Below are 27,933 nucleotides of genomic sequence, written 5' to 3'. Positions count from 1 at the left end.
ACCCCTTTAAGCAAGGAGGAATAGCCACCATTCTGTACATGCTGTACACTATCTATTGTTCTTTTGTGATATACCCAATTTGTCATGGACAGTAAGCACTGTCGTATTAACTACAGCATGGACTTCTCCTGCAGATTCCACCAGAAGATTGAATGGGGGGAAAAAAATATATATATATATATATATATATATATATATATATATATATATATATATATATATATATATATATAGTAAACACCAAATCAGGTTGCTGCAATTTAATCATTTCCCAATAATTTTTCATTTTCTGAAAAGTGCATAGCAGGACTCAGTGGTTGCTACAACTGTCCTTGTTTCCTTTCCACTTTCTGATATGTTCCTGCCAATGAGTTTTATTTGAATCTCAGCCGTGTTTACATTTCAATGGATATCATGAAAAGCAAGATAAAGGGAGATGCTGGCCCAAAGCTCAGACTGCTGTCATGCAAAATATTTCATAGCAGCTGTCGCACAACAGTTAGAATTGTTCATTTGCATGCAGCTTTTTATTTGGTACAGTGTTACGTGGGAAAATGTTTGTGTGAAACCTCAGCTTTAAACCACATTTTTTTCCCCTTTTTTTTTTTTTTTTTTTTTATAAATTGTTTTTCTCTTCTTTAGGTGAGGATGATGTTCTTAGTCCTCAACATGACACAAGCACAGGATTAGAGGAAGTCATGGAGCAGCTAAATAACTCCTTCCCAACTGTAAGAGGTAAGGATACTAGACAAAGAATGTCTATAGATGAAACTGCATGAGAAATTAATATTCTATTTCTTTTTTAATTCTATACCTGTATGCCTGTGGGAATTCCGTTCCCTGCTGCTCACCGGAACCGGACCGGGATACCTGCTGAAATCATTCAGCAGGCACCCCATACAAACCCCTGGGGGGTCCTGAGACCCCTATTAATTTAGATCGCAGATTTGCGGCGATTCCGGGTCAATCGGGTCTCCGGTGACCCGGACAAAAAGGGTGAAAGGTGCTGTCCAAGACTGCACCTATCACCCTTTAGCAGCAGTAGTGCGGTGGCACTGGTACCACCTCACGATCGTCCTTATTTGTCGGCCGGGAATCAGGACTCCTGCTGTGGGGGTGTCCCTAATGATACCCGCTCTTTACCTGGCGTAGGGGCCCCCGATGGCGGCAGGCAGGCAGGTGGACAGAGCGCAGCAGCAGGAGGTAAGGCTGGCCTCCTGCTGTTGCTTAGCAACAACTCCCAGCATGCACAAAAGGGCATGCTGGGAGGTGTTGTTATGCACAGCAGAAGGCACAACTATAACTCCCTGTATGTGCTTTGGTAGTTTTTGCATGCTGGGGGTTGTAGTTACGCAACAGCTGAAGGCACATTTTTTTCTGTGAAAAATTTTGCCTCCAGCTGTTGTATAACTATAACTCCCAGCATGCATGGACAGCCAAAGGGCTTGCTGAGAGCTGTAGTTATGTGCCTCTAGCTGTTGCATAACTATAGCTACCAGCATGTCCTTCAGCTGTCAATGCATACTGATAGTTGTAGTTTTGAATCCGCTGAAAGCACACTGGTTGTGAAACACAGTTTGTTACCTAACTCAGTGTTCCACGACCAGTGTGCCTCCAGCTGTTGCAAACTACAACTCCCAGCATACACTGATAGACCGCACATGCTGGGAGTTGTAGTTTTGCAACTACTGGAGGCACACTGGTTGCGAAACATTGAGGTTAAGTAACTAACAAACTCTGTGTTTTACAACCAGTGCGCCTCCAGCTGTCGCATAACTACAACCCCCAGCATGAAAGGACAGCCAAAGGGCATGCTGGGAGTTGTAATTTTGCAACAGCTGGAGGTTGATACATTCACCCGGCGGGCGTTTACAGTGAGTTTATCGCTGCAAGTTTGAAATGCAGAACATTTTCCGCTGCAGCTCAAACCAGCGGGGAACTCACTGTAAACCCCCATCCGTGTGAATGTACTCTAAAAACACTACACTACACAAAATAAAGGGTAAAACATTACATATACCCCAAATAAAAATAAAAAACATCTGGTACGGCACTGTTTCCAAAGCGGAGCCTCCAGCCATTGACTGTCTAGGCATGCTGGGAGTTTTGCAACAGCTGGAGGCACCCTGTTTGGGAAACAGTACCGTAGGGTAATTTTGGTATCGGAGGCAAGTGTAATTCTTGCATACAGGTCCATCCCTATGCAAATCCCTAATTTAGGCCTTAGGCCTCATATTTCAAGGCAACAGTTTAGTGCCACATATGGGGTATTTCCGTACTCGGGAGAAATTGCCTAACAAATTTTGGGGTCTTTATCTCCTTATGAAAAGGTAAAGTTGGGGTCTAAACAATTATGTTATTGTAAATTTTTTTTATTTTTTTACACTAACATACTGGTGTTGCCCCATGCTTTTTCATTTTCACAAGATGTAAAAGGAGTAAGCTATTATACAAATACACAGGGCGGTATACCGGTTCATACTGAATACCGAAATTTTTGGGTTGCACAATGTGAATTTTTCCCATATCGGGGAACTAATCATGTGTGACCCGCCTGCGCTGTTCTGCCCCCCCCCCAATTAATGATCAGCCCAGCGGGGTACTACTCACATATGTCAAGCACTGCCCTCCTCCTCTTTGTTGGGGGCCGCTAGCGCTGAAACTCACTGTACGCCAGTGGTCCCCAACCTGCGGACCTTCAGATGTTGCAAAACTACAACAGCCGTTGGCTATCTGGGCATGCTGGGAGTTGTAGTTTTGCAACAGCTGGAGGTCCGCAGGTTTGAGACCACTGCTGTACGCTGTATCCCTATGCCCAGGCTGCAAAAGATAAAGAAAATAAACTTTAACTTACCTACGTCGGCCTTACATGACAGTGGGCTCAGCCTATCACTGGCCAGGGCGGGGCATCGCTCCGGCCGGTGATATGCTGATGGCTGTCCGATGTTCCTGTCCCCAGCGTAAGGCCGACCTAGGTAAGTTAAAGTTTATTTTCTTTCTTTTGCAGCCTGGGCATAGGGATACAGCGTACAGCAGTGGTCTCAAACCTGCGGACCTCCAGCTGATGGAATACTACAACTCCCAGCATGCCCGGACAGCCAAATGCTGGGAGTTGTAGTTCTGCAACATCTGGAGGTCCGCAGGTTGGTGACCACTGGCGTACAGTGAGTTCCAGCGGCCCCCAACAAAGAGGAGGAGGGCAGTGCTTGACCTATGTGAGTAGTACCCCACTGGGCTGATAATTAATTTGGGGGGAGCAGAACAGCGCTGGCGGGTAACATGATTTGGGGGGGGAGCAGAACATCACTCGCGGGTCACATGATTTTTTTTTGGGGGGGGGGGGTGAAAGAAATACAGTTATATACCGTGGAACCGCCATAAGTTACAAAAATACCGTGATCCACATATTTTGTCATACCGCCCAGCTCTACAAATACATCTACCCTTTTCTAGATTTTAATTCATAGCTCCAAGTAGTTACACACTACAACCAAACCTAGTCTAATCATCTTCCCTTTCTTCATACTATCCTAGAAAATGCAGTTTTTCTCATCCATCAGGAATAAATATTCGTTCTCCCTCCTTCATTTATTAATAAATGATTATTGGTTATTAAAAGGGTTATGCCACCATAGACACTACCCCATATACGCAGAATAGGGGATATATGCCTGATTATGGGGTGGTTTGACTGCTGGGACTCTTTGTGATCTCAAGAATGGGACTGCATGGATCGGCAGTACAGACTCTGTTGCTTCATTGTTAATGGGAGTTCTAGTGGTAAAACCTCTTAAATTTTTCTCTCCTCCCCAGATTTAATCTCTCCTGCTTCTTCTCATCTACCCCAGCATTTATTTTCCCCTTGGGTATTGTCTCTCCCTTCCCTCCAGTATCATTCACTCAGTGCCATATGGTTTGTCTATCGGGCTGACAATTTCCGCACAGTCCTAGCGCCGGCCACCTTTGGAATCTTTGTTGGGAATTTTTCTGTTGAAGATTCCTTATTATTTCATAGGTTTTCAGGCATAACCAGGAGGTTAATATGTATAAAACTGTATATAACTTCTTAAGGGTTTAAGTACAATAATATGTAGGAACTGCTAATAATATGCAGTTGCATGATAACATTTTTGAATGAAGCTCCAATCCTAAATCCAGTGTTTATATGAAGCGTTGATATCCTGTTGAGTTATTTTCTTGTTGCCCATAACCTAGAATATTTCTAATACTTGGGGGGGGGGGGGGGGGGGTTTCGATCACATTTCACAACTGTTCACAACCAGAACTCTCTTGTTTGGAATTTGTTTGGAGACAGTGCTAATCTTGTGAAAATCCAGATTGGTTCTGGGTTTACTGAATTATTATTCTTGCACTGGAAACAATTATATATTTTCCCATGAAACATTAGAGTAGAATACATTCCTTTTGGACTTGGATAGAAGTTTTATACTTAAATCATTTTTTTTATTTTTGTTTAATGAATTTTTCATGGGGTTTTCTGTCATAACAAATACAGCCTGCTGCAGGGTATAAAATGACTCTGCAATATATAGTGCCTCCTCTCCGATCCTTCTTGGTGCCTTTGTCTACTTTCCCTGGATAATGCGCTTTCCCTGCTCTACTGAGGAATGTTCTGAAAATACTGCAGCCATTGACTGGCCTAAGATTGACACATAATAGAGAAAAAAAATATTTTGAAGAGGGAGTCAAATCTATTCAGTGAAAGCCAGTATCTATCATGATCAGCACTTACTTGGGCCCCGTTCACACTATGGAATTCTCGCGGCTGAATTCCGCGAGCAGAGATTCCGCCTGGTGGCCGCCGAAGATGCTTCGGCGCTAGGGCCGCGGGGCACTGAGCCGTCACCATTGACGGCTATGGTCCGCTCACGGAATCCGCGCAAAGAATGAACATGTTCTTTCTTTGCGCAGAACACTTTCAGCGGTGGAAATGTCCGCCGCTGAAATTCCGCAGTGTGAACGGGTCTCGCGGAGACCCGTTCACACTAATGTTAAAGTTCACACCGCAGAATTGCGCCCGCGGAATTCCGCCCGGAAATTCCACGGCAATTCCGTAGTGTGAACGGGGCCTAAGGGGAAGAACAATCCTCTCCCCTCAGCTCAAAGATCAATGCATTTAAAACTTTGACGTTCTATACTTCAAAGCTTTCCTGTTCCTCCGTGGGGACCAGGTCAGACTGGAGCAACTAGATCAGGGACATACAGTAGATATAAATTGTATTCCAACAGAGTAGCCTGTGGAAGTACAGCAATTAGCCATAATTTCAGTTTTTAAGGGCCGAAAAAAAAACAATGACTGGTTGTTGAATCAGTAGATAGTAGTCCAGCATTGGCCATAATGAAATGATCTTATATTTTTGTTATATTTTAAAATAATGATCGGTCAGAATTAAAAAAAAATAATTAGTCTTGCAAATTTTGATTGGGGAAAAATATTTAGGATAAACAGAGGTCCATTTTCTTATAATGCCCTCTGTTATTTGCAGCTTAGTTACTGACGCAAAATTTATCTTGCACGGTCTACCATTGCAGCCAGAAAAGATACTAATGCATTACCTGTTAAAGCGCAACTCCGATAATGCTTCGGCTTCAGGATACGGATTTGCCAGAAGTCCCATGCAAGTCTATGGAACTTCTGGCAAATCTGTATCCTGATCCGAAGAATGGGAGAGCATTGAAGAAAAGAAGAAAAACTACAAGAGGAGATAGTTCTAAGTTAGGACAAAGGTTTAAAAGTAATAATGATGAAGAGTAGTGGACGCATGGAATAGCCTTCCTGCAGAAGTGTTAGCTGCACATACAGTGAAGGAGTTTAAGCATGCATGCATGGGATAGGCGTAATGCTATCCTTTGTATAAGATAGAGATAGGTATTAGGCTATCCTCCCATTTTTTTCTTCTTAGGGAGCAGCCATAGTAGATCCTGTGGCTCAGCACGACTTCTTTGACACTTGAGCTCTGAGCATGATCTTAAGCTGTTCACCTTGTGGGGAAAAAAATTATATATATTTTGATCCTTATTTTCCTGTTACTCTGGAAAATGTCGGGGCTCCGTTTCGGAGATTGTGGGGGGGAGGTCCAGTGGTCAAACCCCCCGCGATCTAACAGTTTTCCCCTATCCTTAGGGGATCATTTGTACATCCCGGAGGTATCCTTTAATTATTGTGGCCGGCAGATTAACAAAATTTATCAACTTTAGCATTGTTTTATATATTTTTTTGTTGTTTACAGCATTTACCTGCTAGATCAGGGGTCCTCAAACTACGGCCACATGCGGGCCGCCAAAGACATTTATCTGACCGGCCAGGTGTTTTTGTAGCCGCTGCCTAAGGACATCCCTGAGTCCCGAAATATGTTTTCTGGACGCAGGGATGCCCCTGTTAACTCTCTGCGGCTCCAAGTTTACTTTAAAAACGCAAGGACTGCCGGGAGGTAGCACGCGCAGGGACATCACTGATGTCCCGTGCGTGTGCCCATAGCAACGGAGCGCGGAGGAGCGGAGCAGCAAGCAGGACCACCGCTCCTACTGGGACCTACTGCTATGGCCGAACCGGAGGTCAGAGCAATGAAGTGGGGCAGTACACAGGCATACAGCCTCCAGCCATACACTATGTGGCTGGAGGCTTTATGTCTGTAGGGGAACATACTTCCAACTAAATGTGGGGGAACTATACTGCCAACCTAATGTGGGGGAACTACAACCTAATGTGGGGGAAACTATACTGCCACCCTAATGTGGGGGAACTATACTGCCAAACCTAATGTGGGGGAACTACAACCTAATGTGGGGGGATCTATACTGCCTACCTAATGCTGGGGGAACTGTGCTGCATACTTAAAGGGGTAGATTTTATTTTTTTAGCTATAGTCCGGCCCTCCAACGGTCTGAGGGACAGTGAACTGGCCCCCTGTGCTAGATAAATAATGATAATTTATATGACACATTGCTATGAATGAGGTAATACCAAACACCTGTAGTGTTTTAGTTTTTTTTTTTTTTCTGCAATTGTTAGACAAAATGTATTAAACTTTCATTTTCACTTTTCATTAGTCCAAGAAGGGAAATTTGACATACAGTTATTAGATTGCTCAAATATTACACTGTGCTGCCACTGTAGTACAGTGTATTATGTTTGTTATCATAATGCTGACAGGCAAACTAATCTGCCATGTTGGAGGCATGGCCAGATAGAGTAACATACATGGCAGACATGGGGGGCCTTCGGGAGCCTTCAAACAAACCAATCAGCAGCAGACTATAGTTTTGCTGTGGTGCCATTGGGGTGATAGATCTCTGGAAATCACATAGATGCCACAGTCACAATTTAACTGTGGCATCTTAAAGCGTTACTCTCATTAGAAACAGTTTTTATGGAAGTATTAAATGAAAAAAAGTTAAGCATTTTCCTAATATACTTCATTTAAGAATTTTATTGCTAAAGATGTGAAATAAATGTTTAAATACATGGCCACTAGGGGGTCTCTGTCTTTTGAAATTTTGATAACAAACCATGGTATCTAGGGCTCTATGGTCCTGACAACGAAGAAAGGGACTGCAATTCTGAAGGGAGGAGGAGTGAGGTGCTGTTTTCTCTCTCCTCTGCTCACTCAGTGTATCAGTGCAGCTTTCAACTGTGTGAGGAGAAGACCTGTGAGATCCAGACAAGATGCAGACAGCTTGCAGCCTCTTCAGGAGAAGCATTTACATGCACAGTGACAAGCAATACAAGGTGCTAAACTATTATATAGAGCATGCATGGCTGCATTATAGTTATACAGACCATGCATTTAGACAGAAACCTGTACAAGTGTAAAAATGTTTGTGCAGACCTCATGACGGGAGGGGGGAGGAGAGCAATTCATTATACTGCAGGGTAAACGCCTCCAGCTTCTAATAGGAAAACAGAAAGATTCATTACAGGAATATATTGATCAAAAGATATTTTACATATTAACACATGCATGTTATTATGCATACAGGTCTCAGGGCACATTACTACACTGATTTAAGCATTTTATTTTTTTCTTACTAATGACAGTAACGCTTTAAGAGCTCAGCTTTCATAAGACAATACCTGGCACTGGATACCCATGCCAAACAGAAATATGGGCCTTTAATGACTGCCATATAAAGGCTTATGAGAGGTGGTTATTATGATTATTATTCATGAACACTCTTAGCACTGTCCTTTTGCACTTATTTTGTGTCTTTTCATATTCTCCTATACAAGGTCTCAGCTCTACTGTGCACTGCAAAGTTACATCTGCTACAGCCTGCTATTACAGCTGCTGTGTTAAAATAAAACAGATGTCAATGCCAGAGGTCTGCTGTTTAGGGGGAATAAGTGATTACATTTCACCTCAATCATTTCTTAACCCAGATGAATGGTGGGGGAACAGTAAAATACAAACTGTTAAGTAAAATGTTTGTGCATAAATCTCCAGTATTTACATTGTAACACATCAAGCTAGTGTTTGTTCTGGAAATGAAAAAAATAAACAAGATTACAGTCCAGATACTGATACTGAATAAAGCACCTTATACTTGTGCTGTTGTAATAAGGAATACAAGGCCACTAAGAGGTTGTCTCACAAATACCGTATTAGGGCATATGGAAGTCAGATGGACGCCCCATTTGTGAGACCTTCCTCTTAACCAGAGCAGAAAGCCAACATGCTTGTTTAAAATGGCATATAATACCTGCAATGACCACTGTAGGGCAAACATATGAACACCCAATCATTTATGATAGCAGAAGATCAGCTGATCACTGGTGTCAATCAAAGAGCAGTTGTCCTGGTGAGACAACCATTGTGTTGTGTTCTTATGTTTATTACATTCAAGTTTTCTTTCTTTATATTGCGATAGTATGAGTGTGTTTTATGATTAAATTTTTTAGAAGTTACACATTTATTGATAGTAATACTTTCAGAGAAATGAATGTCTATACATATGGCCACAAACAAAGCGTATACAGTGGGGCAAAAGGTATTTAGTCAGCCACCAATTGTGGAAGTTCTCCCACTTAAAAAGATGAGAGTCTTGTAATTTTCATCATAGTTATACCTCAACTATGAGAGACATAATGAGAAAATAAAATCCATAAAATCACATTGTCTGATTTTTTTTTTTAAAGAATTTATTTGCAAATTATCGTGGACAATAAGTATTTGGTCAATAACAAAAGTTCATCTCAATACTTTGTTATATACCCTTTGTTAGCAATGTGAGGTCAAATGTTTTCTGTAAGTCTTCACAAGATTTTCACACACTGTTGCTGGTATTTTGGCCCATTCTTCCATGCAGATCTCCTCCTAGAGCAGTGATGTTTTGGGGCTGTCGCTGGGTAACATGGACTTTCAACTTCCTTCAAAGGTTTTCTATGGGATTGAGATCTGGAGACTGGCTAGGCCACTCCAGTACCTTGAAATGCTTCTTACAAAGCCACTCCTTTGTTGCCCTGGTGGTGTGTTTGGGATCATTGCCATGCTTAAAGACCCATTCACGTTTCATCTTCAATGCCCTTGCTGATGGAATGAGGTTTTCATTGAAAATCTCACGATGCATGGCCCCATTCATTCTTTTCTTTACATGGATCAGTCGTCCTGGTCCTTTTGCAGAAAAACAGCCTCAAAGCATGATGTTTCCACCCCCATGCTTCACAGTAGGTATGATGTTCTTTGGATGCAACTCAGCATTCTTTCTACTCCAGTTTGGAGTGTGACTTTTTGAGATTGTGGAGAGGTGTATTTTATACTGACAACAAGTTCAAACAGGTGCCATTAATACATGTAACTAGTGGAGGACAGAGGAGACTCTTAAAGCGTACCAGTCAGATCCAACAAGAAACATTTTTTTCAATATATCACTTAGTACCGAATCCTGACCATGTACATCAAGTTTTTATATGTCTAGCACCTTTATTTATTTTTTTATTACACTTTTAATTTAGCTCACTAGTTTGAATTCCTCTCAAAGGGAGGGGGCGTGGCCTCACTGTGCAGGTCTCCGCCCCTCCCTCAGTATCCGGTCTGCTCACATCTCCCCTAGCGTTAGCAAAACTACAAATCCCAGCTTGTCCTCACTGACAGTAGCGGGGCACAAGCTGACAGTGGGAGGATTTTTCCTCCAGCTGCGAGCCCTGTGCTCACAGCTGTCAATCAAGGAAGTGTGTCCATGACATAGGTGATGATGCATGGACACAGCAGGACTAGTATGTGTCTAAGCAGGCGGGGGGGGGCAGTTGTTTGACTGGCTTTTTCAGTATGAAATACCGTATTTTTCGCCCTATAAGACGCAACGGCATATAAGACGCACCCAATTTTAAAGGTGCAAAATCTAGAAAAAAAAGATTCTGCACCCAACAGTGATCTTCAACCTGTGGACCTCCAGATGTTGCAATACTACAACTCCCAGCATGCCAGGTAAGCCGTTGGCTGTCCAGGCATGCTGGGAGTTGTAGTTTTGCAACATCTGGAGGTCCGCAGTTTGAAGACCGATAGGAGGTAATACTCAGGTGTCCCCGCCACTCCGGACCCGTCACCGCTGACCTGGATGTCGCTCAATCGCTGTCGCTGTGTCCCCGAAGCTCCGGACGTCTTCTTCCCCGGGATCCACGGTATCCGTCGCCGTCATCACGTCGCTACGCACGCCGCTCCTATTGGATGACGGGACGGCGTGCGCGACGACGTGATGACGTTGAAGGAGAGCGCCAGCCATGCAGGGGATCCCGGCCCGGAGCAGACACCGAGGAGGCAGGTAAGTTCCCTCCCTGTGTCCTGTAAGCTGTTCGGGACGCCGCGGAAGTCAGCTTTGATCGCCACATCTGAAGGGTTAATACAGGGCATCACCGCGATCGGTGATGTCCTGTATTAGCCGCGGGTCCCGGCCGTTGATGGGACTGACCCGATAGGTGTGTATTCACTGGATAAGACTCACCAACTTTTCCCCCCTAGTTTTGGGGAAGAAAAAGTGCGTCTTATACGGCGAAAAATACGGTACTGAAAATTTTCTAATGAAAGCAATTGCAAAACCTATTGGTTTTGTATGCTTTACGACATATCAAAAGTTTTTGTATTTGACAGTGCCCATTTAAAGAAGAAATGACAGGTCTGTGAGAGGCAGAAGTCTTGCTTGCTTGTAGGTGTCCAAATATTTATTTTCCACCATAATTTGCAAATAAATTCTTTAAAAATCAGACAATGTGATGTAATGGATTTTTTTTTCTCATTATGTCTCTCATAGCTGAAGTATACCTATGATCAAAATTGCAGTCCTCGCTCATCTTAAGTGGGAGAACTTGCACAATTGGTGGCTGACTAAATACTTTTTTGCCCCACTGTATTTATTGTTTTATCTTGTTTGCGTAAGACAGGTTTCTCATGTAGCAGCCACATTGTAGTCAAAAACCACACTGACTTGTCAGTGACAGCATGTCAGTGTGGTCTAGCTGCTACATAAGTAGTGACTCTTTCCTGGATTAAGGTGACCATAGAATTACGTTAGGGCTATGTTCACACGCAGTATATAGGTCCAGTTCTTAAGCCCAAAGTAGCCAATTTACTGTTCAGTTTACAGAGTTCCGCTGAAATCTATGGAAATTTTAATTCAGAAAAAAATTTCTTCTGTAATTTGATGGCTAGCAAAATAAGTGCAAGGTCCATTTTTTACTTTGTCTGCTTATGGTTTAAAGAGTCTGGTTGAAAAATGTTTTAAAAAAAAAAAACTGTTTGCAAACTGCATAATAGCATTTGCTGTAGCAAAAACAAACAAAAGTCTGAATAAAGTTGGATTAAATGCAAGAAGGCTCAAAAGGGCAGAATAAACCGAAGATTGCACCTCTTGTGTCTGACCATCAAGAGACTAGAATGGACTTGCAGGTTAGGCTGATCAAGCCATATGCATTCAGTTTCAGCCAATGACTGGCATGGACGAAAAGTCACTACCACTTGTTTACTATAATGTGTATTGCCAGATGGAGGCTATGTTTTTGTGTTTCCTTTGCTTATAATAGGTCTTACAGGAGATCCTACTCATTTTTATTCTATTTTATTCAAAGTGCATTTGTTTGGTACACTCTGAATCAATCCATGATCCTTTTTTGTTTATCTATATTGTTGAAGGGTTGTCCGAGCTCTAGCTTTTTCTGGTCACTTCCAGGCTGTCTGTAGCTTCCGGAGGTTGTAAGGAAAGCTGAATGCAGCAAAGCAGGGAAGATATACAATTTGCGTAACTCCCTATGCGCTCACAGAGCTACTCTGTTTGTGCAACTCCCATTAAACTCAAGCAAAATATGTAACTTTGCCGTCTCAGTTGCTTTTGGCTTTCTTTACCACCTCTGGCGGCCGCAAAAAGTCTGTAGGTGACCGGAAAGAGCATCTCTGGTCGAAACCTTGCCGTTTTTGTTTGGGATGCCTATAAAAATGTAGGTCCAGAGAAAACTGTACTAATCCAAATATGCTATGGATCTTCTATAAGCAATGGAGGCAGTGTTTAAGGGGTTCTCCGCTGGAATTTTTTATTTATTTTTTTAAATCAACTGATGCCAGAAAGTTGAACAAATTTGTAAATTACTACTATTTAAAAATCTTAATTCTTCCAGTACTTATCATCTGCTGTATGATGCGCAGGAAGTTCTATTATTTTTGAATTTCCTTTCTGTCTGACCACCGTGCTTTCTGCTGACACCTCTGTCCATGTCAGAAACTGTCCAGAGCAGGATAGGTTTGCTATGGGGATTTGCTCCTTCTCTGGACAGTTCCTAAAATGGACAGAGGTGTCAGTAGAGAGCACTGTGGTCACACAGAAAAAAAAAACTTCCTGTGGAGCATACAGCATCTAATACGTACTGGAAGGGTTGTGATTTTTAAATAGAAGTAATTTACCAACCAGTGGATTTGATAAGAAATTCCAGTTTTCCAGTGGACCACCCCTTTTGGCAGTATGAGTCATGCTTATCCTGCCTGCTCCAGCCCAATGACACTGCCCCCTTCATCTTTCCTTCTTCAGCTTGTCTCTTAGATGTGCCAAGACTTCACCTATGTGACCTGTAGTTTCCAAAGCAGAATGCACGTGCCGCATTGCCGATACCCTGGAACCACCGCTCCATTACAGCACATGGGTCAAGTCTCTGTACGTCTAGCAGACATGCTGAAGAAAGAAAGATAAATGTTTATGAAAGGGCTGTTTCATGGGGCCAAAGCTGTCAGAATAATCATTGCTCAGGGAAGCTGGAGACCACCGCCATTGCTCAAAGAAGATCAGTAGCATATTTAGATTATTATAGTATTCTCTGGAACAGCTGAACTGTTGATGCTGTTGTCAGTTTCCCTTTAACTGCATTGACATCTGAAGTAAATCCCTGACTCTGGTACATTCAGTATTCACCTGTAAAACCATTATTCTTTGTGACATCTCTGACTTAATATATATTCCTTCTCTCTGTAGTGTGTGCACTATAGCAGTGGTGCTGTAGCTGCCAGTGGAGGTATATCTCTGTGAACAGGTCTTTAATCTCACAGTGTTAACTGTCATATTTATCACTGGTTTTCTCTTTCTCTTTTTCTTTCCTTCTTTTTCTACATCTTCCTCTTCCTCTTATTACAATAGGAAGAACAGTCCCTGGAAAGCAAATGAGAGAGGTTAGTGAGGACTGGGCTTGCTGCCATCCAGCTTGTGTCTGCCACATTTCACATCCTGCGCCTGGCATTTAAGCATCTAGCAGTCTCTTTAGCCATGTGCGTTTTACAAGAGTACTCTAACATGCCAACATTCACTACCTCTCAACGAATAGTAGGACAATGGCAAGCCTTTGGGAAAGCTTGAGTGTGCATGATATTATTTTGCCCAGAATCAATTGAGATGTAGTGGTAATGTCCTGGCTCATTTTCTTTCTCTTTCCAATCGGTTTACCTTGGTTATAAATAATGAATCCCTTAATTCTCTGTAAGTGGGTATAATATTTTAGATGTGATACATATTTGTTGCCATCCCTAGCAGAATGGCCGTTGCACTGTGTAATTGTGCATTATGGTAAATTAAGATGCAGATAAAATACAACAATACAATTTTGCTGCGGAGCATATTCAACCAATATACTTTTATATCTGTATTTTGCCACCACTATTATCTTTATTGAAGTGTTGAGAGGTATACAAAAAAAAAACAACTATCGTTAACATTTACTCAGTGTCGCATGTGATATATGTAAGTTTTATGTATGTATTATGTATGTTTAATATCATAGTAACAACTAATGTTTTGGGAGTTTGCCATCTGTAGCTTTCTGACCGCTAAATAATGTTGTCTTGTGTTGCATGACTATATATGATATTGTGTTCATTGCACGCAGCCATTATGCTAGTCTTAATCCACCACTTTATGTGTCATTACATGTACTCTTTATGTCCTATAAATTAGGGATCAACCTATTATCGGTTTGGCCGATATTATCGGCCGATATTCACGATTTTGGATGTTATCGGTATCGGCAATTACCTTGCCGATAATGTGGGGGGGGGGGGGGGCGGTGTCGGTGTCGGTGATGGGACTCAGGACCCCCAGGACAGGCAGGGGGAGAGAAGCGGGTGGCAGCGGTGATCTCTGGCATCGCAAAAGCCGCTGCAGTTCGTTGATTTAAAGCGCCCGCTTTAAATCACTGATCTGCAGCGGTGTCGCTGGGGGGGGATAAATAGCCGTTAACTTATACCGGAATATCGGTATAAGTTATCGGCTATCGGCCCTTACCTCCACAGAATATCGGTATCGGCCCTAAAAAACGATATCGGTCGATCCCTACTATAAATATACGAATGTATACTTTTTGTGTTATATATCGCCCACCTTTCAGTGTCTGTAAAATGGCCAATTTGTCAGTAAACCCATTTGTATTGATAGTACATAAATACATATGTAGGTGTATCAGTACAAGCTAAAAAATTCTAACAATAGGGATGTTGGACTTTAGAAGATTATCCTTCTCTTACACAAAAAAATATGATGCAGCGCCTATATATACTCCTTATGCCATGTTTATGTATGAGCTTTAAATCACTTGTCTTATTACTAAACAGACACTAATGCAAAGTAAAAAGAAACTTTCTATGGTCTACATTTATTACTGTTAATCACAAGATATCTAAATGTATCAATATTCACCTCGAGTCAGGAGCCCACGCCATACAACGGTTGCAGTCTAAGGACGAGCCGCATAAATACTAAATAGCAAGCTCCAGACAACTAAAGAGAATGCCCCTTACTGGCTGGTCAATCTCTTGTTTTAAATGTCCAGCCCCTTCTAAATCAGGAAGAGAGCAGGACAGAGCAGTGCATTAAGCTCAAACAGCCAGGTAGGAAGTCCTCTTTAACTCAAGTCTCATTAGGCAGTTAAAGGCAGGAAGAGAGTAGACCTCTGAGGCTTGTCGGACAGCAAGCGATAAAGATCCAATTAGTTTCATATGCAGCATCCACAGGTTTAGAACATCATGTTTTGTTTTTTTTAGAACATCTTTAAAATATTAAGGACTGGAAGTTCCCAGTGTCTGACGCATTTGAGCAGTTCAGTTGTTAGTCCTAAAAGCTGTACTAAGACAAAGAGGTGTGTTGCTTGAAGACACAAAGCTCTACCAGTCTTTGAATTAAAAATGATCTGAACATTTTTTTTTTATGTTTTCATTAATTTTATAATAACAAGACAGTGTGTATAAACGACAAATAAAGAGAATAAATAGAAAATATTGGGGGAGATCCATGTACGTGGAAAGGATAAAATAAATACATACAGGTGAAACTCGAAAAATTTGAATATCGTGCAAAAGTTCATTGTATTTCATTAATGCAACTTAAAGTGCTCCAAAATCTCCTGGTAGATGGATATGTTGACCCTGGACTTAATGAAGCACAGTGGACCAACACCAGCAGATGACATGGCTCCCCAAATCACATTAATTGGGGGGGGGGGGGGGGATTTGGGGTTTTTATGAGCTGTAGGCCATAATAATCACAATTATGGTTAATCACGGCTTGAACTATGTTGCTTTCCATGTAACTAGTCTCTAACAAATATTAGTGTCACCTTTTAACTTTTTTCGAGTTTCACCTGTAGTATAATAGCCAAAGGAGAAACAAACTCCAAACATTTGCCCCATAGCATCATAAAGAATAAGAGAAATGAATAGCCATGCAATTTAGATGTTTTACAACACTGCAGAATACAGACATCTGATAGAGGTATTACAGAGCAGTACTCCAATACATTTCCCACATATTTAATGAGCAAATATATAATATTAATATCAATATAAAAATTGTAGAGGATTTCTGCAAAGATTTAAGAGTACTCTAGTCGGTAAAGCTGATGTCTAAATTAAGCTACCCCAAATGCATTCAAATTTGCCAGGACGTTTTCTCTTAATGTACACAAATAACATTATTTATTATGCAGATAATCTCCTGGATAGACTGAGGGGAATATTGTAAAGATGTTCTAATAAAGTATGATATTTGTAACACCCATGGAAGCTGGATATGCCATAGGAAAAAAGTTGGATTCACCTACATGTATTGAAATTGGCTAAAGGGTCCATCATTTAGCAAAATTTTCTCTACAACCACAAACAAAGTTTAGCTGCCTCCTTTTCACTAAGGTCAAATCCATATATATATAGAGTCCCTAACGCTTCCTACTTGGAATGATGGGCACAGCAATGTGTTAAAATCTGACCCGCTGTGCTGGATTTTCCGGTCAATAGTGTGACATTTATGGTAGAAAAAGCCGATTAAATCTTACAATGGAGCATGCTTCTGACACTTGGCTCATACATCTGGCTGCATTATAGACTTATGTGTTGTACAAATGCATTAGCCATATAAATCTTTATGTCTATATTTTACATTTGTGTAACTCAAGACAAATCAATGCATAAAGGGTTATTCCAAAGGGGAAAAAATCTGATCAACTTGTGACAGAAAGTAACACAGGATTGCAAATTACTTCTATTTCAAAATTTCAAGCCTTCCGATGCTGCTGCTTTTTAGGGAGTAAGTTGTGTAGCTTTTACAGTGAGACGGTGCTCTCTGCTGCCACCTTTGTCAAGGTCAGGAGCTGTCCAGAACATAGGCAACCTCCCATAGCAAACTTTTCCTGCTCTGGACAGTTCCTGGCACAAACAGAGGTGGCAGCAGACAGCTTGAGATTTTTAAATAGAAGTAATTTGGAAACTCTTATGTGTTTGCACAACACTTGGCTTTTACATCTGCCATATAGACCTGAGTGCCAGGAACATTCTAAACATTTTTTTACCATAAATGTCACATTATTGACCAGAAAATCCAGCACAGCAGTTGAGATTTTTAACACACTCTGTCAGTCTGTAGTGGGACAAACATTACTGACATTTATCTATAGGCAGATTTACATACATTAGCCTAGAACTACACACCTAATCACATTGAGTAGTTATGTGTAATGTGGTTTCTGCCATACAGATTGGCTCTTAAAATGCATTTCCTCATGTCTTCGGTCTTAAAGAGAAAGTTTAGTGAAACATATTGTGTTCATTGCTGCACCTCAAGATCAGAACTGTCCATGAAGTAAGTGACCACTTATCTCCCCCCACCAGGAGCAGAGCTCTTCTGCAGGCTTTTTTCACACCAGTTCCCTGGTTGCTTAGCCAATTTTAGACTATTAAGATAATTTGTATATGCCATAAAACAACTGGTTGCTATATTCCAGTCTGTGGTCAAAGTTGTACTCTATCTGGGTGTGTAATGATTCTGGGCCATAATGGAAGGGCTGGGAAACTATGGATAAAAAGGAAACAGAAAAAAAGCGCAGCAATGTGCCGTTACTCCTAGTAACTGAAAATGAATGTGAACAGAGACAATTCTGCTCACCTTTAGGTGTTGTACTGCGGGTACAACACCATATAGCGTAGTGAATGAAAAGCTTGGGAGTGCTGCCACGTCACCTTCCCTGTCCGTGATCCTAGGCGGTCTTGGGAACAGAAAGAACTGTGGTCTGCATTGCAGCAGAAAATGCCGGTGCATTCAGGCGCTCTCCTCGCAAGTGTAGATCAATCCAGGGTCGGATGCAAATCAAATCCAGAGTGGGAAATGATATAGGCAAAAGGATTTTATTTGACATAAAAGAATAAAAAATAATAAGAAAGGCCGTAGCATGGGGGGTGGGACAACGCGTTCGAAGGGATCACGCCCTTTGGAACGCGTTGTCCCACCCCCCATGCTACGGCCTTTCTTATTATTTTTTATTTTATGTCAAATAAAATCCTTTTGCCTATAATGGAAGGGCTAACACATCTGAAAAATGTTTTATTAACAGTAAAAGATAATATATTCCACCTGGTTTATTCTAGACTATAAATCAAGGCTGGTACCTGCTGGGCATTTGCATCTAATTGACTGGCACCCTGGTTTTCCAGTGCACTAGTGTTAACAAATATCCTGACAAAATGTGTTCTGTGTTGTCTGTTAGTCCTTAAAATGTTTACTAAATAACCTAGTCCTTCTAGACCGTAATGGTTGTAAATGTACTCATTACATTTAACTCATTCTTCATACATCAACACAAATGCTTTTATTTTATGAAGCTAGCCGTAAATAATTGAAAAGAGATTCAACTTTTCTAACGTATAATTATCATATTATATTGCTGCTTTATTATAAATTTATTGTATTCTATATGTTCTTTTCTGCAGGAAACAATGTAGGAAATCTCTTCCACATGGCTGATGATTTGGGAAGAGCGATGGAAACTTTAGTCACAGTTATGACCGAAGACGAGGTGTTGGATTGACAACTCCCTACACACCGCATGTGTTTTTATATACTATCTTCGTACAACAAAAAGGGGGTTAGACTGTAAGAGTTTACAAGAAAATATCTATATTTTTGTGAAGGGTAGTGGTACTATACTGTAGATTTCAGTAGTTTCTTAAGTCTGTTATTGTTTTACAATAGCAGATTTTAAATGTCTATGCAATTGTACAAAACCAATAAGAAAACTACATGTAAAATCTTGATAGCTTAAAAAAAAAACTTGCCATTTCTTTTTACAGAGGGCAATTTTGGGTTGTTTAAAAAAATTTATATCAGTTATAATGAAAGATTGTAAACTAAAGTGTGCTTTATAAAAAAAGAAAATGTTTATAAAAAATCCCTTTAAAAAGAAAAAAAAATTGCATTGACTTTAGAATCACATTGGCTTTGTAACTGTATATCAACAATATCCATGTTAAGTGTCATTTTTCTTGTGTGTCGAAGAACACGAGTTATAGCACCAAATATGATACTGACATATGGTCCATCTGCTGCAGACACATTTGTTCTAGGAAGAGCAATGGAGATGGCTAAGCCCCACAACTAGAATATGAAGGCAATTTTTTTTCCACCTCTGTGAATTTTTTTTTTTTTTTTTAACAACGAATGACTAGGTTGTCCTAAGCCACTAATCTATACTTGGAAAGTCTCAAGGCTAACACAGTTAATGTAGCCGTACTCAATACGAACTTATGAACTAGAGAATTTTGTAAATCGATGGGATAAACATTTCTTGAACCCACAAAATGGCTGTTTTATTGATGTGCAGGCAACTGCTACAGATTAACACAGAGAATGTTCAGCCCCATGGGCTTAGTGTCTAGCATAAAGAATTTTTTTGCTTTTTCTTTCATTATATTAGGACTGAGTTCAGTGTTATGGTTTATAACATATTTGGACACCCATATTCTGTTTGTAAACTCATATTTAACATGGAGAATGTATAACTTGGGCACCCATACATACCATCTGTCCTGCAGAAGACAATTTTTTTTTACTAGAGTGCTGATGTACTTCGACAATCTATTAGATACAGTTCATGCTAACTTGTATATTTCCAGACCTTACAATGCAAGGTAACCTAAATTGCATGATTTGGCATCAGAACATGCCTTCAGTCCCTTAGACAGCACTGTGCCTTGTACAACTTTAGAACTTTTTATTGAAAAATGTCACTGCTGCGCCTAAGTATGTCTTTTATTGTTATTATTATCCTAAAAGTGAAGCTCCATCGCTGATTATGATTGGCTACATTGTCAGCAAATTTAAAACATAGTAGTTGTGTAATCTTCAGTAGCCTTATTTGCTAGTTCTACCTTTTTTTTTCCGGTTGCTTTCAAGGCTACATTTACAACTTTTCTGTCAGGACCATCAAAATAGCATTACATGCTTCACTGTTCAGCATGGTACAACTCTATTATGAGTCAATAATGAGGGGAAAAAATTGACAGATAAAAATATAAACTAACTTTACTATAAAACCTTTTAATAAAAATGGAGCTATTGACAGATATTATTTTTGTTTTTTAGCAGGAAGTAGTTTTGATTATTATATTAGTATAAAAGACAGCTCATCGCAGCTCTTTAATATATGATTAAATGCTTAGGCTATGTTCACAACACCTTTGTGGAGCTCCGTTACAACAGTTGATAATGAGGCTGGGGAAGAGGTTGTGAAACCAGTTACCAACGGAACCAGACAGGTCCCATTCACTTTGGGTGGTCTCAGAGGGGTTTCTATTAGTTTTTTTTTTTTTTTTAAATGATTTTTAGTGGAGGAAAACTGACATATTAAAGTACCATTATTTTAACAGAAACGGAGCTCCGAACTGTCATGTGAGCATAGCTTTAAAAGGGTTATCCAGCCTTTAAAAAATGAATGGCCTATCCACAGGCTGCACAAGAAATTATAAAAAAAAAAAAATCATCACTTAAAGATAACATAAAATCCAATGTAAGGGTACGTTCACACGTACATAATCCACCGCGGATGATGCTACTGTCCATTGACTTCAAATCCTATGCAGAATTATGTAAGTGTGAACATGTTCTAAAACAGTTTGTTAGTGAATTAGTTTACAAGTGGAATTAAAAGTAGATAAATCTTGACATGTAGAAAAGGATTTATACCACAAGATCACATGTCCTTGATATGATGGTGCAATAAGTTAGATGTTAGTACTCTACAGTTAGACACTTTCCAAATACCAAGGCGCTGAACGTTTCTGTCTTTATGGACCCTCCTAGTCATGGTATCTGAAATAAAAATGTAATATAAAAGCCGAGACATGTATAGAAAATCTTACTATATACCAAACGTCTTTAAATGATAACACCCCCCCCCCCCCCCAATGGCCATGTAAATTGTACACAATTGAGGGTGGTAGTAGTGAGGGCGGTAGTAGTAGCTATAAAGTATGTTAAAATGCTAAATACATAGATATTCATATGTTTGTATTGCCCAAGTCGAACAGAACAACCTAAGAGTCCTTATTAACAATACAAAGTAAAAAGAAAAGAAAAAAAAATCAGCTGCATGTGAGTATGCCTAAATTTACCTTAATTTAATAATTTCCTGCACTAAAACTGAAAGATAAGGGAAAATGTAAAAAGTGATGAATATTTAAGAGATGCAAAGTTGCTGAAAATATAGCCAATTTGAATGTATGGGAGAGCTTCAGCTTCAATGGGCAATTGAAATTTAGATGGCCAGTGCTGTTTGCATCATGGGAAGGAGGTATTACATTGACATCAAAATGGACAGTTGTTCCAGTAAAATGAATGACCGATCATGTCTTAAATAATATGTCATGACACTTATGTAATTTTTTCAAGGTTACATGGAATGTCAAAAGATTAAAAAGTTATTTTTAAATCAATTGGACTAAAAACAAAACCTTATCCCGGTTATAATGCTGTCTCTGTAAAATAATTCTAATAGAGTGCACCTGTCAAATCTGCACAATGGCACTTTTAAAATATATATTTTTTCTGCTAGAAAGTGTGTGTGTGTGTGTGTGCGTGCGTGTATAGTAACAGTCATTGGGGGTGACTAACCAACTAAGTACTGGGATCACTATTACCACTTAAGCTGAAAGTAGGTTATTGCTGCTTCTGAAAACCAAAAATTGTAGCTATTTATGTATTTTACCCTGTCATACAAAAAGCAGAGCAGTGGGAAACTGAATGCCTTTCACCGATGCCCCGAAAAATGAAAGCTCCCCATTTAAGGCTGTGAGATATGTTCTTGGATTCCCATCGGAGTTTTGCTCAGCTGCTTCTCTACATGTCAACTCTTTGAAACAGGGTACAAAAGCTACAACTGTGTGTTTATCTTTAACAGTCCCCACATCAGTATGTAAAACATATCCTCATATCTGGAGCCCTAGATGCTTCCATCTGGTTTACTATAAAGTAAAAATTTGTGGCAGTGTTACAGTATCTGTGCAGACAATTTCCATTGTTTGCCTTGTGTAGGTTTTATCAATACATACAATGAATAGTGTGCTCTGGGTAACCCACTGGGTCATAGAAAAGTCCTTATTTTATTACTTTTTTGTTATCAGGCAGTCCATGTTACATCTACCTCACTGCAGTTCTGTGCTATTTGTAAACATTTAAGCAAAACATTCAACACTTCCTTCATTGTCTCAATGGCCAATGATAGTAAATTCCTATTGGGATTTGTTTTTAAGAACCTAAAATAAAGTTGCAGCCTAAGACACAATGAGAAGATTTACTATTTTATAATTTTGGTATTTTTCCTTTTCCTTAATGAAGATATCGGCAGAAGGGTTTTTGTTGAATAAAGATGCCCAGGCTTTCTGGTGTTAAAAATAAAAAAGCTATACATACCTTTCCACGCTCCTCCACTGCCCCCAGTAACGCTGCTCCCGGTCTCTGGCGCTCTTCTCTTCTGGGTACTGTGGCCCAATGCGTCACTTGCCAATCACTGGTTGAAGCGGGACACCACTGCCGGCAGTGATTGGCTGAGTGGCAATTGATATATTGGGCCCCAGCAGCCGGTAGAGTGGAGAACTAGAGTCCAGAAGCAGGTGAGCACGGAAGGTATGTACAGCTTTTTTTTTATTTTTTTTATAGTGTACAGTCTGGGCATCTTTATTAAAAGAAAAGTCTCTCCTGGCGAATAACCCCTTTAAGCTTGTGTACATCATATGTGAGTACATGTTTATGTATACACATCTATACATATGCAACCCTTTTCATGTTTTTTGTTTAAACATCCCCTTTTTACTACTGACTGTTTTTCAGTGATTTTAATTTGTCAAAGGTTACTATGAATCCTGGTCATATGTTCCAAGTTATTTCAGGTTATGGAGCAATAATATAGTTACCGTATGGTGTAAAAATTTGGCTTAAAACAAACTCTATAAGCAAAGGTACTTAAAAGGGACATCCATGTTCCTGTAGTCAACACTTGAAGAGGGAGAGAATGCTTGGGTATCATGGAAGTTACAATCTTTCATCCACTAAGTTTCTATTTTATTTTATCAGTGAGTACTTTCTAAAGCTGTTGAGTACATTGCCCACAGCAATCACCATGTAAGGAGGTAGCAAAGAAACACTGTACTAAGGAGCATGCTACAATAAAGGTACTGAATGAGCAGATGTTCAAAGCCCAGGTTGTAGATGTGTTCTCACATATCAGGGTATAAGCTTTAGCTTATTTTAGTATTAATGCAGTTTTTTATGTGGAATTTATTTTACAATGTTGTGCTTCATGTTGTATGATTTAATTAATATTTTATTTTAGCACATTAAAAATTCTATACACAATAACATAATTGAAATAATTATGATAAAGACACTATCAAAAGTCAGACATTAAAAGATGTGTCTTGTGACAGGTAGAATGCAATTTGTTGTAATCTGATCCAATAGATTGGTAGTGATACAATGATATATATCCATATAAAGTTATATTTGAACACTGGGAAACTTATATCATTTTTATAATCAAAAATGCATTCAAGTTAACATTACCCTTAAAAAAATAAAAGGCTGCTCTCCTGTAGACAAACTGTTGTCTTGGACAAAAAGTGGTTTCGCTAATATCCTACAACTACTTTAATTATATTGATTTTATTCCGAATTTAGGAGGACCTGTGGTCCCTATAGAAAGTGAGATGAGGGCAATGTATAGATGGCTGATCACACACCATTTTTTATAGAATGGTGATTGCCCCCCACTTTCCGGAGATACAGGGCTCCCTATCCTCTCTGACAGTCTTGCTACTTTGTCAGATTGCCAGGACAGTATAATGTGTTTACCGTACTTCCTACGATGGGGGGGGGGGGGCATACATACTATATGGTCGGGACGTGTATCCCCTCCGGCTACTGCTCAGACAGCAGGATCTTGTGAAATGTTAGATCCTCTTTCCTGTCCAATGAGCACTGGCTGGAGTTGAATACACTTCCCATCAATTAAGTATGCATAGTAAGTATGTCAAACACAGTATAATGCCATCCCTCCCATCTAGGTAGCAAGACTGTTAGAGGGATACCAAGTCCTATATCTCGGGAATGGGGGCAGGGATCACCATTCTATAAAAAAGCATGTGATTACCACCAACAACATGCCTGTATCTTCTTTAAAAAGAGACCACAGGTCTTCTTTAAGATCTCTTTATCTCAGTTTCCAGATGTTGATGTTACAAGCTCCTAAAGCAGAATATTTTATTCTACTATCAATAGTGATTCTATTTTATTTAATATTTAAGAATATAAAGCTAAGAAACTTTTATTACATAGTTACTGAAATCGCCTTGATTCCCCTTCACATTAAGTTTTTTTTTTTTGTCTTAATACATATATATCAAAAGCTTTAGTTTTCAAAGGGATTTACTTGTTCTTCCCAGATGTCCTTAAGATATGGTTCATGTTATGGTCGTCATTTTATTTCATTTAACAGACTGGAGTGTGTGTGCCAGACTTGGTTTTGAGGGAAAAAGAAAAAAAAAGGATTTGCACGGTTTGAGTTGTTAATTTTTGTTTATCTATAATGCATTTGTTTTGGAGTGTGTCTTTCAAATATATATTTCTACACTTAATAAAGATGAGAAGCTTTATTGCCATTTTCAACGTTAAAGGGGTACTCCGGTGAAAACCTTTTTTCTTTTAAATCAACTGGTGGCAGAAAGTTAAACATATTTGGAAATGACTTCTATTAAAAAATCTTAATCCTTCCTGTACTTATTAGCTGCTGAATACTACAGAGGAAATTCTTTTCTTTTTGGAATGCTCTCTGATGACATCACGAGCACAGTTCTCTCTGCTGACGTTATTATAATAATAATAAAGCTTTATTTATCTTTTTCCTTAGTGGGATTTGCTATGCATCTGCTATGCATAGTTGCTAAAATGGACAGAGATGTCCGCAGAGAGCACTGTGCTCGTGATGTCATCCGTGTTCCAAAAAGAAAGGAATTTCCTCTGTAGCATTCAGCAGCTAATAAGTACTGGAAGGGTTAAGATTTTTTTAATAGAAGTAATTTACAAATATGTTTAACTTTCTGCCACCAGTTGATTAAAAAGAAAAAAGGTTTTCACCGAAGTACCCCTTTAAGAAATTATCATGTTTTTACAAGACAAAGTATTATACTGCAAAAAGTTCCTCAGTGTTACTCCATGCCCTCAGTATTTGGCATGTTCTGACACTCTGACCTTGGCCATCATATAAAGTTGTGTTTTAACATCCAACACTGTAAACTTTTACTAATTATTTTTATATACATCTTTGTTTTATTCCTGCATTTTCACAACATATAAAAGTTCACCAAAAATATGCCTTACTATTGTATTATATAATGCTTTACTCTGTATATCAATAAAGCACGCAATTATGTTACTTATAAAGCAATGTCACTCTTTCTTGTGTCCAATCTTTTTCAAATGTTAGCTATGCTTTATTAGGATTTTTGTAAGCAACAATAAAAGACCAGCTTTCCTGAATGGTCTTTTAACTAAATACTTATATGAAATAACTATTATAAAGCAGTCTTAGATGTGTCCATAAACAACGTCATCCTGTCCCTGGCCCCTATAGTGTTTGGGAATGACTATCTTACATAGAGGATCAGTCTGTATTTTGATCAGTTTTTGGCCCCGATTTCCCTTTATACAGTCACTAGACTCCAGGAAGTTTTCATCTCATACACTGATATTGGTGTAGAGTGCCACTACATCCAAACTGACAGTTAAACACTTTGGTAGCTGTGAGACACTCTTTGATTACAAAGGTACACAAGACACAATGGGGGAGATTTATTAAAACCTGTGTAGAGGCTGTGTTGTGCAGTTGCCCATATCAATCAATCAGATTGCTGCTTTGATATTTTAGAGGCCTAATTAAAAAGGAAATAAGCAAAAAAAAAATGGTGTGTGAACCAAACTATGCAACATTTTTTCTTCTTGGGTGATTAGAAAATACTATTGTGTTTTCTGATACATTTTCTCAGTACACTGAGCAGATTTTATTTTTGGAGCATCATAGTTTATATTTTGCCTCTTTTTAGGATGACAGTGTCATGTCTTTTCAGAGTTTAATAAAGCTCTTTATGATAACACTATTGGTATCCACTCTACATCTGAAATGCGAGCTAGATCAGTGTTTTTGATTTAAAGGGGTTATCCAGGATAAGGAAGACAGATACCGTATATCCCGGCGTATAAGACGACTTTTTAACCCCGAATTTTCTTCTGAAAAGTCGGGGGTCGTCTTATACGCCGGGTATTGAGGTCCGGGATAGGAAAACTTCTGATTATCTGCCCGGGCCGGCTCCCGTGTGTGGCTGCAGGCGGGGGCCGGCCAGAGCAAGTAAAAACTAATACTGTATACTAAAAACCAGGGTGCCTCCAGCTGTTGTGAAACTCCAACTCCCAGCACGGCAAAGGCTGTCCGGGCATGCTGGGAGTTGTAGTTTTACAACAGCTGGAGGCCCCCTGGTTTTTAGTATACAGTATTCGTTTTTACCTGCTCTGGCCGGCCCCCGCCTGCAGCCACACAGGGGAGCCGGCCCGGGCAGATAATCATAGGTATTCCTATGCCGGACATACCTGTGTCTCGAAAAATCTTTTTTGGACATAAGGATGTCCGCCGGTCACTTACCGTTCTCCGCTGGCGCGTGTCCTCCTGCGACCCTCCTTCGGTCAGTGACGTCACGTGCCTACAACCATAGAGGCAGAGAAGCGCAGGACCAGGAGGACCGCAGGAGGACGCGTGCCGACCGGAGCCTGGTGAGTGACCGGCCGTGCTATCTTAAGTGATCCGGTCACCACTCCCCGGTCCCGGCACCTACTGCTATGGTCCATAGGCCATAGCAGTAGATGGTGACCCGGGCCGGAGGAGCGGTGATTGGAACACTGTGGGGGCAGACCAGTACAGACATACAGCCTGCAGCCATACACTGTATATGGCTGGAAGCTGTATGTCTGTTGGGGGGAGCTGCCAATCTAATGTGGGGGAGCTGCCTACTATTGTGGGGGAGCTGCTGACCTAATGTGGGGGGGAGCTGCCTACAAATGCAGGGGGAGCTGCCTAAAAATGCGGGGGGAGCTGCCTACAAATGTGGGGGGAGCTGCCTACTATTGTGGGGGGAGCTGCCTACCTAATGTGGGGGAATTGCCTACAAATGTGGGGGAGCTGCTAACTATTGTGGGGGAACTGCTGACCTAATGGGGGGGGGCTGCCTACAAATGTGGGGTAACTGCTGACCTAATGTGGGGTAACTCCCGACCGAATGTGGGGTAACTCCCGACCGAATGTGGGGTAACTGCCGACCTAATGTGGGGGGAACTGCCTACCTAATGTGGGGGGAACTATACTGCCTACCTAATGTGGGGGGAACTATACTGCCTACCTAATGTGGGGGAACATGATGCCTACCTAATGTGGGGGGAACTACAAGGTACTGTACATCGCGGTAGGAGGGGTAGTCTTATATGACGAGTATATCCCAAACTCTATATTTTAACTGTAAAAGTTGGGGGTCGTCTTATACGCCGGCATATACGGTAATTTCTCCAGCGCAACCAGTCTTTAGGTTGTGCGTGGTA

At 40.4% G+C, this 27,933-nt stretch overlaps 1 protein-coding gene across 7 annotated transcripts in view; it reads left to right on the top strand.

Moving 5' to 3' along the window:
* DMD (dystrophin) overlaps nt 1-25,015 on the top strand; it is a 2,642,350-nt gene extending 2,617,335 nt beyond the window's left edge. For 6 of the 7 annotated variants that reach the window (XM_056556147.1, XM_056556149.1, XM_056556150.1 and 3 more), the window contains 2 exons: nt 643-735; nt 18,735-25,015. In XM_056556147.1, the coding sequence (XP_056412122.1) occupies nt 643-735; nt 18,735-18,832 (191 nt within the window). In that variant the 3' untranslated portion in view covers nt 18,833-25,015. Of the gene's footprint in view, nt 1-642; nt 736-13,629; nt 13,662-18,734 lie in introns of all 7 variants that reach the window. The other variant, XM_056556148.1, reaches the window with a different exon arrangement.
* The last annotated feature ends 2,918 nt before the right edge of the window (nt 25,016-27,933 follow it).

This window comes from Hyla sarda, chromosome 2 (assembly GCF_029499605.1).
Source record: "Hyla sarda isolate aHylSar1 chromosome 2, aHylSar1.hap1, whole genome shotgun sequence".
In the NCBI taxonomy this organism is placed as follows: Eukaryota; Metazoa; Chordata; class Amphibia; order Anura; family Hylidae; genus Hyla; species Hyla sarda.
The sequence above is the reverse complement of the archived record's forward strand: the minus strand, read 5'-3'. Positions and strand labels throughout refer to the sequence as shown.